This window comes from Myzus persicae, unplaced genomic scaffold, assembly GCF_001856785.1.
Source record: "Myzus persicae strain clone G006 unplaced genomic scaffold, MPER_G0061.0, whole genome shotgun sequence".
Classification (NCBI taxonomy): Eukaryota; Metazoa; Arthropoda; class Insecta; order Hemiptera; family Aphididae; genus Myzus; species Myzus persicae.
This window is the reverse complement of record NW_019103954.1, coordinates 1-12,542: the sequence shown is the minus strand read 5'-3', so window position 1 is coordinate 12,542 and position 12,542 is coordinate 1. Positions and strand designations below refer to the sequence as shown.

General features: G+C 27.2%; 2 protein-coding genes across 2 annotated transcripts; both read left to right on the top strand.

Moving 5' to 3' along the window:
- The first annotated feature begins 985 nt into the window (after positions 1–985).
- Positions 986–5,769, top strand: LOC111036837 (acetyl-coenzyme A transporter 1-like). The gene is made up of 9 exons (XM_022319064.1): positions 986–1,426; positions 1,508–1,634; positions 1,901–2,060; positions 2,172–2,326; positions 2,782–2,972; positions 4,034–4,218; positions 4,806–4,932; positions 5,052–5,267; positions 5,391–5,769. Exons 1-9 carry the CDS (start codon positions 1,223–1,225, stop codon positions 5,604–5,606), a joined length of 1,581 nt encoding a protein of 526 aa, XP_022174756.1. The 5' UTR covers positions 986–1,222; the 3' UTR covers positions 5,607–5,769.
- Positions 5,770–6,541: 772 nt separating this feature from the next.
- Positions 6,542–12,075, top strand: LOC111036840 (acetyl-coenzyme A transporter 1-like). Its single transcript, XM_022319068.1, has 9 exons — positions 6,542–7,053; positions 7,157–7,283; positions 7,435–7,594; positions 7,668–7,822; positions 8,223–8,413; positions 9,567–9,751; positions 10,195–10,321; positions 10,948–11,163; positions 11,272–12,075. Exons 1-9 carry the CDS (start codon positions 6,847–6,849, stop codon positions 11,512–11,514), a joined length of 1,611 nt encoding a protein of 536 aa, XP_022174760.1. The 5' UTR covers positions 6,542–6,846; the 3' UTR covers positions 11,515–12,075.
- Positions 12,076–12,542: the final 467 nt, after the last annotated feature.

The following is a 12,542-nucleotide window of genomic DNA, read 5'->3' as shown; positions in this document are numbered from 1 at the left end:
CATAATTATACTGTACTTGTGTAGTGTATGTCACTGAACGGCTTTACAGATTTGAATGAATTTTTTTGTATGCGTTAGGTATCCTTGGACGGATTAGATTCACAATTAGACCCGATAGGAGTTGCTCAAACAGGGATTTAAAGATTTACGAAGGAAATATTTGTTTAAATTCGGTTGCTATCGATTATAGGAGAAATATAAATATATTTAGTATAGAAATTAGAAGTTTTTTTGTTCATTGGTTGCCTGCAGTAATTCATCGGTCGGATCAGGTATAAGCATACATACAACTGAATTTTCGCACATTGCCTACCAAGGTTGCTGAGTTGCACTTATAACCGCTCATCGGCGTGTCCGTAATCAAAATAAAAATAAAACATATTATTTATATAAAGTACCAATCAAGCGGGGTTCACAATCAACAGCAGGTAAGCATAATAAACTGCTCGCATTATCACCATCGAGTTTCATATAGAGTTGGCATTTTTAATGGGCAACAAAGTGCACGGGATCAGCTAGTTATATGTAATATTGAAATGTATACTATATTATATAGGTATGCATACATATTTATTGTTTTGTTGTGTTATTATATATTTTCCGTTTCCGAATTCTGTTGCTTACTTACATTATTTTTTAGCTGCTTAGAATAGCACGCTATCATCAGTTTTGTTGAAATATTGGTAGAAAATAAAATAACTACTGAAACATAAATACACAAAATTTATACTACATCGATTTTGATTGTGAATACTAGAAGATACCATTATCCATTACTCATTTATCTTATCATCTATAATTTAATTAACCAACCCATGTTTAAAACACACAATTTGTACACACAACCAAGTTGGTTATCAAATAATAAAATCTGACTCATACATTTACTTAGTTCTATACAATATAGTTATTAATACAATTACATTTTACTCTGTTCACTGATAAATATTAATGTATTGTTCGATCATTTAGGTAGGTACACGTGTTCTATTTATTTGATAAATAATCTAATCATAGATAAAATAGTAAAAATAATTATAGTAAATATTAATAAGTGGGTACGATTTTCGTTATGATAGGTAATAATTCAATGTGTAGGTGGTAGGCGAAAATCGAAGACAGTATATTTGCCTTTGTTCATGAATACCTGCGGTGTGTACAAATATGTAATTATTTTATAGTAATTATTACTGACTATATACATTCAAACGACTGAGTAAGTATGACATTACCAACCCAGGAAGATGAACCAACAAAATCAACAGTGACAAAAGAATCGATGTTGGTCAAACCAAAATTAAAGGGAGATTGGCCAAATATTTTTCTATTGTTATTGCTTTATATAATGCAAGGCATTCCCATAGGCATAGTCACAGTTATTCCAATACTTTTGCAAAGTAGACAAAATATAACTTACAAAGAACAGGTAAATATATTTGACACTTTAATCTCAAATACACTTCTATTACTTCAGGTACTACAAGAATTTTATTATGTTTTTTTTTAGGCTTTATTTAGCATAGCCGGATGGCCGTTTAGTTTAAAACTATTATGGGCTCCTTTGGTAGATGCTCTCTACATACAAAAAATTGGAAGGCGCAAGTCATGGCTCATTCCGGTTCAGTTTTTAATGGGTATGTACATTGTACTTTCTTTACTACATATTTTCGGCTAAAAAATATTGAGTCGGTAGCAGTGTATAAGTCTCAAATTATGCGTTGGAGTAATCTAATTTGTATGTATCATAAATAATCCTAAGAATGATTTGAGTAGCTCATTGAGGTCTAAAAACTCAAAAATTGGTGATGTCCTAATAGCTAAACTAAAATTCAAAACAAAACAATGAAATGCATGCAATTTTTTTAGTTTTAGTTGATAATGAGTAATTTTTGTTGAACAGGAATAGGCTTTTTTTATATGGCTAACGATATAAATGACCTGTTGCCCGAAAAGGGAAAACCAAGTCTGCTTAAACTAGTAATTGTGTTTTTCATAACTACTTTCATGGCGGCTACCCAAGATATAGCAGTTGATGGTTGGGCATTGACTTTGCTACGAAAGTTTGTGTTTTTATTTACGTATACTATAATGCATAATTATTGTTAAATCAAGTTTACATAAATGTCTACTATATGTTTTTATATATGTGTGTTTATTATTGTTATATATAGAAACAATGTAGGCTATGCATCTACATGCGCTGCAATGGGTCAAATAATAGGTACGATGATAAGTGCTGTGTCTTTCATTCTGTTTACTTCAGAAGACTTTAGCAATAAATACTTAAGGATTACGCCTAATGTTGGAGGAATAGTGACAGTGCAAAGTAAGTCTGAAAAAAAAAATTAACAAACACCTAGCTGAAATCTTTTTAGGACAATAATATTTTGATAAAATCTTAAGAACACATGTGCGAAATCTGATGAGGATTATCTACCTGTTAAAGAAATACTTAATCGTGACCAGGATTGATTTCTAGTTCTTAATTCTTATATTGTAAATGCAGGAAAAATATAATTAATGAAGTTTGAGATTGAGGACTAAACATAGTTAGGAGTTAACTTCCGATTAAAATGGTTCAATTCATATCACATATCAGTCATCCCTATATTTTATAATATTTTAAATATTCACTCGAATATGTAACAATGTATAACTTTTATTTTAGATTCCACACGGTGCGATGGATGTTTGTTATTACAATAATGTTTTTTTGAATTACATTTATACGACACTTAAAAATTATGTAACCATAAAATTTAAATCATATACTTTTTACAGGTTTATTTTTTGTTTGGGGCACTTTCTTTATTGCAATAACAACTTTAATTGCCATTTTTAAAAATGAAAAAGATAATAGATTAGAGGATAATCACGTAAAGCTTAATACATTTCAAAACTATATGCTCTTGTGGGACATTTTAAACTTACCTAGTGTTAAAATATTGGCAATAGCATTATTGACGGCAATGGTAAGTAAATGACTAAAAAAAGTGCAAAATTTAATTTTCCTCACCTAATATTCGATTAAATAAATGTCCAGAAAATTAATATTTTTTCTCCACCCGAAACCAGATAGCTAATTTTTCCATGCCCATTTTTTTCTACTGCAAAAAGGTTCAATTCCACTTTTCGTCCGAAATGTATTTTTCTAAATCGTTGTGTCCATAGAGAGGGTTGCAACTCGATTGAGCACAGTTTACCTTTTTCACCACCCGATTGAGCACAGATGCAATCTAACAATGGGAATTCAAAAAATATCAAAATGCCGCATGATTGATCATAGAAAAAAGTACAAAATTTCCATTTTTCTAACTTTCTAACTAAACATGTAGGTACTTGTTTCCTAATTTTCATACAATTCGATACGATATTGTCGTTTTTGTCCATAAAAGTTATATAAAATGGTTCATAAATACCTTCAAAAAATGTATGTATGTAATATATGCAAATAACTTTTCACGTAACATTCTCTCTAACATTTTCCAATTATTTTTCTCTTTCCGATAAAATACCTTCAATAATTATGACAAACTGTTACGATTCCACTTATTTAAATATAACTTTTACTTCTAAATTTCACTCCAACTCCATTGAATACTGGCACACATGACATAACATTTATTGCCTAAAATGATTTATAAACCTAATACTTAATTACCTAATCTAGAAGGGTTTACAATATTATTTTGATGGAAAAGTGAATTCAATCTTTTTAACTGCTGGTATGGTACGTGGTCCAGTAGAAACAGTCAATATTATTTTGGCGGTTAGGTTCATCACTCAATTAAATATTCATGTTTTTATATTAATCTATAACAGGTAGATTCAATTTTAACAGAAGCATGAGTATAAATAATAAAACATAATATAGTCACCTATTACTGTTAATATGCTGTCTTAACACCTAATGAATCTATCGTAATAATTATCACATTATTACTCATTTTTTTTTTAATCCCTAAAAGTGTATAGTTTTAATTGTATCAATTTTAATCTCAAACAATATATTATATTATATTGATTATTGAAGATTGGATTTGCGTCAACTGACAGTGTGGTAACCTTGAAACTCATAGATGCTGGTATACCAAAAGACAGCATTATGATTATACAGACAGGAATGTATGTTATAAAAATTATTACACCAATGATTGCAGTAAAATACACATCAGGTCCAAAGCCAATTAGCTTATACCTAAACGTGACACCCATCAGGTATTTGAATTTAAGTATTGATATTACACATAAATTACCTATTGTCCGCAATCAAATTTTAACTCAAAACGTAAACTCTACACACTTCGAATTTTAGGTAAATTCCAACAAAAAAACATGTTCAATAATAATTTATAATTTTAAATATGTAAAATGTTATAAGTATTATTTTGATTTTATAGACACTACCTACATAATATATGTTTCATAGACTATAAAGCAATCAAATCGCAAAAGAGTAATCATATTTTAAAAATTTTAAATAACTTAGGTATTAAGTACCTATTATAATGTAATTAAGCCACCAATATTATTTAATTTTTTAAATAAAACTATATCATTTATATTATTTGATTATTGTATACTTAAATTAATCCAATCGTTTTCTAAAATAAGTTAATTTAATCTTTTTTGTAATTTAGATACATACTAAAATAACGAAGTATAAAATATAAACATTTCAATTTTGTTTAGTTTCTCATAATTACTTATTTTTGATTAGGTATCATGTTCACGTATACCTTCTTAATACAATTTTATAGGTACTACAATAATACCATGTATAAAATAATATTTATTTATTTCAGATTACTTTGCAACACTTTATTTGGTTTACTAATTTATTATACACCAGAGATAATAAAAAATAATGGTATCATAGATATTCCAATGTATTACTATGCGATTTTATTAATTGTACAATTAATACATGATGTGAGTAACTTAAATTTTATTTATAAGTAAAACTTATTTATTAATAGTCAATAGATTGGTATGGTGAACAATTTTTTTAAGAAATAGTTGAAACAAAGTAGGAATATATTTTTTTAAAGATCCAATTGAACATTATGACAGTAGCTTTGATAGCTTTTTATTATCGGATAAGCGATGCCCGTTTTGGTGGTACTTACATGACATTGTTGACCACTCTTTCAAATCTTGGAACTCTATGGGCAAAATCTGCTGCAATTGGATTGGTTGATGTATTAACATTCAAGGAATGCTCATTTGATTCAAAGAACAATTGTTCTACTTCAAATCTTCAAAATGTAAGCATCTGTACATAATACGATTTGTAATTTTTTTATCCTTACGCAGGTATCCAAACACTATTAATAAATAGCTGAGATACATTTTCATTGTATGTTTGATTATTTTATTATTTTATTTAGATGTGTAAATTGAAAGGAGGTGATTGTATCGTAATAGTAAATGGCTATTATGTAGAATCTGTTGTTTTTACCATTTTTGGAATCATCTGGTATTTTATTTTTAAAAATATTCTCAAACACTTACAAAGTAAGAGTCCTTCTCATTGGCTTGTTAATTCAAAAATTCAGGAATCAGAGAATGATAAGAACGCTTACGTTATGAATGTAAAAACGTAATTTTTTAACTTCTTAAATGCTAATTTGTATGGTTAATATAAGTATTTTAAAAAAATTGATTTTTATATGACCGAAGAACATATAAAGCAGTACATATTTTGTAAAATTTGTTGTTATTTATTTTTAGGTTTGTAAATCAAAGTTTAAAATATTTTTTTTAGTTACGTATACATGTGATTTATATATATGTAGAAAGATTTATAAATAAACATAATAACATTCATTTACTTATTGTATTATTATCTTGTACATATTTTGGTTTATAATTGTATTGATGATAAAATATGAATATGTATTCGGTATGCTTCACACATATTTTCACTATTAAGTAAGTTCTGAATACGAAATTTAACTATGTATTAGTGTCGTAAACTCTACAGTACAATTGTAACGGAATTCCATTTAATTAATCACTGTGTGTCTAGTATTTTATACTTCTTAAAATGTAACCTTAAAATATTTTAAACGAAGTTATAAATGTGAGTGTGTATTTCGGGCCGTGGTCATATTTTTAAAGTGCTCAGCATTCAAAATACTTATTTCTTGATAGCATATTGCATTTCTACATACAATCGTCTACGTATATCCTAAATAATATATTTATTTGATTTTATCCTGTTTAAATACTTTATTAATAATAAATAATATTATGTACTTCTATTTATATATTATTTGTGTATATAGTTTTATATAGTAAGTAATCTAATATACTTGTAAAATTAATTTTGTTATTAAAATTAAAATCGCTTATCATTTATTACAAACTACTATTTCATTCTTAAAATTCAAAAGGTGGTTCAAAACTTTAAATTCACTATTATTTTTGCTTGTATTTAAATGTCTTATATATAAACGTGTTCATAAAATATGTGTATTAGGTACCTAACATTACCATTTACTACAAAATTAAATATAATTTTCCTAGGTACCATATTTCAAAATAAACTGAAATTTTAATTTAATACACAAGTGTAGGTACATGGTACCTAGACATATATGATCCAATCGTGAATGATTTAGGTTATGCATATTATACAACAGCGACTGCCTGACCATTGTTTAAAACATTTCTGAAATACAATTCCAATTATATGGGTCCGAAAAAAATGTGATTAGATTATAGTCAAATACTTTATTCGTTTTTCGTTAGTATGTCAACTGCATCGACCACACAAATACGTTACCTATTTACCGTTTTCAGCCATCTATTTTAAATCACCGTGAATAACATCCATAAAACATGAGTAAATCATCAAGACATAGAAATAAAAAATTCAAATATGCGGCGACAGGTGTTCTAATTTCGGACAAGCCCGATTTAAAAGGAGATTGGTTGAACATTTTCATATTGTTATTACTGTATACATTGCAAGGGTTGCAATTAGGCTTAACTAATGCTATTCCCATACTTTTACAAAGTAATAAAAATGTTACTTATCAAGATCAGGTAAGTCGAGTAAACAACCAAATTCATATTGTTTACACTGAATTTTTAATATTGTTCGGCGATACTTTATGCATCAAATTTAACAAGTTGTGCTCCTTCGTAGGCTGTATTTAGTCTAGTAATGTGGCCATACAGTTTGAAACTCTTGTGGGCTCCGTTAGTAGATGCGCTCTACGTAAAAAAAATAGGAAGGCGAAAGTCTTGGCTCATACCAGTGCAATATATAATGGGTATGTAAACCATATTATTTTTAATTTATATTTTTGTAAAACCATAATATCTATGCCAACCAATGTAAGTAAAATTTTCTATTCACCAGTTTGTTAAAAGTTTTTCGTCTTGCGTTTTTAATAAAACTATATTGCATTTTTCTGCAAACAGGATCGTTCTTTTTTTACATAGCCGACGACATCAATAACTTGTTACCCGAAACGGAAAAACCAAATATAGAAAAATTGGTAAACGTGTTTTTCGTGGCCTCTTTCTTGGTGTCCACCCAGGATATAGCAGTGGACGGTTGGGCTCTTTCAATGCTGAAAAAGTGGGTATTATAATACATCATTATAATGAATATATAGACGACAATGGTTTACAGCAGTAATTATTTTTTACAGGAATAACGTAGGCTATGCGTCCATGTGCAATACATCGGGCCTGGCGATCGGCTCGATGATAGGTTCTATGGGGTTCACCCTGTTAACGTCTAAAGATTTTTGCAATAAATACTTGCGAGTTACGCCTGATTCAGAAGGAATTGTTACCATGAAACGTGAGTCGTTAAAAATTTGGTCGCTAAAACTATACATGTTTTATTATGTATATTAAAACATTTCACATAAATATTAACATTCTTTAAGGTGTGAAATAACTCTCCCGTGGAACACAGAATCTAAATTTTTATATTTTAATAGACACTTCTATAAATTATACATCATGCATTTATATTGGATTCTACGTTCTCGATTAACATCAAAAAAATATTATACTAATTTATATTTTTAATTATATAACTACAATGGTTATAATTGCATTTAGGCATAAAATTCATATTAGGTACAGTAGCATTATTAAAAAATTAATACATTGATATTATGAATTAATGCACTAACAATGTTATAACATTACATTTCAATTACACACAAATATATGGTATTATTACATTTTTATAGAATTATTATACATTTGGGGAATTATATTTATGTTTATCACGACATTGATTGCTATATTCAAAAAAGAAAAGGATTGTTCATTAGAAGATGACCATGTGAAGCTGAGCACTTTTCAGAGTTATCGCTTACTATGGGGCATTTGCAAACTACCTAGTATACAGATATTTGCAATAGCATTGTTGACAGTGAAAGTAAATAATAAAATAAAATCATAATTCAAATTATGTTATCTTATGATAAATATATTCAAATAATTTACTAATAGTGTACTAATAATATTTTACATTAGGTAGTTTAGATTTAAACAGGTTAATTCACCAACCATTGTTTCATACTTTTATTCAGAATCCGATTTTTGGAATTTTTAAATATACAGCATTAAGTTTATAAAGACCATATTTTAAAACTTTTGAGATTTCTTGTACTACTTAAACTTTAAAAAGTGTCCTGTGGTGATAAATATGTCTGTTTTTCAAATGAAAAGCCCCTCCTCTTTTTTAATGTAAATTATTAGAGAATAATTTTTTTGTTCCTAATTCAAAATTTTAACAAGTTATTTTATAGAAATTAAAATGTTTAAGCTAAGGATAATTATAGTCCTTGGAAATGATTTAAAAAAAATATAAAGTAGATGATGTAATATTGGATCTAATGTTGATTATACTTGGACCATTTTTACAAACTATTTTTATAGATTTATAGTATACATTTTATAATAATCAGTAATCACTACCCTTTTCTTATCACTACATTAACACATATTTTCGAAACTCATAATCATGGACTCATAATCAATATTTAGTTCTTAAGTCAGAATACTCAAAAAGTCAAAACTACTCGTTCGAATTTTAAAATATTCTGATACGTCAACATTTTTAGAAAGTTAATTTTCTAAATAACTTACAGTAGAATAGGGAAGTTGTCATTTAAAAAACAGAAGTCTGTAATTTTGTATCCACACAGTACGTTTCTTAAGTAGCACAATAAGTCTCAAGAATTTAAAAGTATGGTCTTTGATTATATTTTAAAATTCCAAAAATTAGATTATGAATAATTGCTTTATTGAAGAAAAAACTTGAGTTAACCACCCTGTTACTCAATAGTTCTATATTTCTTCAAAAATTCCATAGGTAATCCACTGTTATTTTTTAAGCTCATAGGTTGCTGCGGTATACTTCAATTATTGGTAAAATTACTCTCTTATTCCACAATACTATTGAATATTATTGTATTTGTATATTTAGAATAAAGTTATGAATATTATTTTATCGTCAAAAATATATTTTTAAATACATCGTACTTTCATATTAATTAAAGCACACATATTTTTTGTTCGTATAAAAGGTTGGATTTGCTGCAACCATCAGTATGTCGAATTTAAAACTGATTGATGCCGGTGTATCAAAAGATGACATGATGATAATAAATACATCAATAATCATAACAAAAATTATTTTACCTCTCGTTATTGCAAGATTTACTTCGGGTCCAAAACCAATGAGTATATACTTGAAAGCTACTCTGATTAAGTAAATACAATTTATTGAATTATAATATAATGTATTGGTACCATAATTAAGTTGCACATAAAATATTAAAGGTCACATACATAATTAATTATTTCTGTATATTTACAATATATTCATTATTTGTATTATTAAAACAATGATATAACTGTAGAAAAGAGACAAATCATAGGTATTTATCGAATTTTAATTTTTATAGAACTTCTATAGTCATCATTTTATTTGAAGATTTTTTATAGGTAGTTAAATCAACGTGATGTCAACCTAATTCATATTGATAAATTATTTTCAATAGTATTCAGTTTCAACAAATAGGTTGTTTTTTATTTCTAAAAAAAAAAACATAATATTAAAATTATTTATTTCAGTTAACTCAAACTATGTAGAATGCATATACAGAGTACTTACACATGTTACATATATTTTAAAATGTACACCTATTTCAGATTACTTTGGAACATTGCATTTATTATGCTTATATATTACACACCAAAATTGATAAAAAATAATGGGGCTATAAATATTCCAATTTATTACTATGCAATATTAGTAATTATATTATCAATACAAGAAGTAAGTTACTTCTTACATTTATCTTATATAATGCAGTAAAGTTTGATTTAAAATGTAATTTGAATTTATTAAGTTTTTAAAAATAAATCCTAATTAAAGGGTATTCTATACAACCTAACCTAACCTATATCAAAATATTGCCATTATTCTATATCCACGTGGAAGTGCTAAATGAGTCTGTGTAATAACAAAGTTGTGTTATACGAAAGTTTCAAATTAAAGGCGACAATGAAAGTACCCAAAGGTGGAAAAAAATCACGCAGTACCAAAAGCTCTATTTTAATTTTGAATAAAAAATTTGTATTGCTGGTTCCCTTTTCTAGGTTTCACAGAAAATTAATTTTCAATTGGCTATATAGTTAATTTAAGGTAGTATTAGTTTTTTTCTTTCAAAGTACAGTATAGTTACTGAAAAAAATGTATTTCCAATAACAAATAAAAAAAGAGGCTAACGAATTCAAATATTTATAAAAATGATTTAATATGAACTTCTGAATTTTTTTTACTTAAAGTTGCAATTAATTTATCAATTTTTTACATTGGTCTAAATTAAAGAAAAAATGACCAGCTTTCAACGGCTGCTTTTAATTTTTTAAATTCTTAAATGTTATTATTTTTTTTTTTAGATACTGAGTTATACTATGTTTGTGGCTTTATTATCTTTTTGCTCTAAGATAAGCGACCCTCGTTTTGGTGGTACTTACATGACATTGTTCAATACTCTCTCAAATTTGGGTCAGGCATGGTCAACTTCCACAGCACTTGGAATTGTTGATTTGTTAACATTCAAAGAATGTTCATTTGATTCCAAGAATAATTGTTCTACACTAGATCTCAAAAAAGTAAGTTATTCTGAAATTGTCCATCAATTTATAATGGAAATATTACTCCTTGGGTAATAATTACATCAGAACATAAAAATTACATTAATGGCTCTAAATATTTTTTAGACGTGTAGAATAGAAGGAGGTGACTGTGTTGTAACAGTGAACGGTTATTACATAGAAATGGTACTGTGTACAATTTTCGGAATCATATGGTACCGTTCTTTCAAAAATATCCTTAAAAATCTTCAAATGATTTGCCCATCTCAGTGGTTGGTGAACTACGTGAAACAATCAATTACAGAAAATAGCGAAAATAGCGAAAATAGCGAAAATAGCGAAAATGAATTTACCGTTACCGAGCAGTGATATATTTTGATTACTTTTGCTTGAAAAATAGACGGTTTTGTATGATTCTATTAGGCAATTGTTATATGTGTTCATTCAATATTCACTCAGCTATACTCCTACCTAACCTTCATACCAAAGGCGTTCTGAGCTTTTTTGAAGTAGGGGAATATGAGTATTTAACTATTCGCAGATGTAACAAAAAAAAAATGTCTATTCTTGCATTTATTTGGGTTCCGTCTAATGTATACTTATAATTTTAAATAATGTAATATTTTAAATTTTGACACAAATTATTTATAAAATATTATTCAATTAAAAAAATTACCTTCTTCCACTCTATATATATTCTAATACTGCACTAAAATTCCCAATAGACGATTCCTCTAGAAACTATCATATTAATTACCATAACTACCTAAAATTTTTTAAATCGAATTATAATACAACTATTTAATACCTATTCATATACCTGGATCTTACTAACCAATAACCATTAACACACAACATCTCGTGGCAAACCTAACAATTTCACTACATAAATATAATATATGTAAAATAAATTATTGATTTAAGTTTCAATCTGTTTTTTTTTTTATTTTTAGCAAATCTATCGAAAAATAGTTTATTATATTAATAATGATCATTTTAGAACTATTAAGATTATAATTTTAAGAAGAAATTACATTGAAAATATAATAAAAAACCCAAGAAATGCCCTAGGTAACAATCTTACCTTTAATTTTTCTAAGAGGTCAATTCACTCTAATGAACTAACGGAGTTAAACGTGATCTGCTGAGAGTATAATTTAGTGTGTTAATCACTCGTAACGCGGAGACGATAAATGTTTCTTCTTAAGTATATTTTTTTTTTTAGTCAGTTGTATTTTTTTCAAACCCTTCATTAATTTGTTCAACGATGATGTATGGTTGTCTTTTTGAAAACAGAATTTTATTTTTTAGGAGTGTGTTTTAAACGGTTTAATTTGACTGTTATTTAAAAAATTGTCTGATTTAACAACGGAAGTTACATAATAATCAAAATTCAC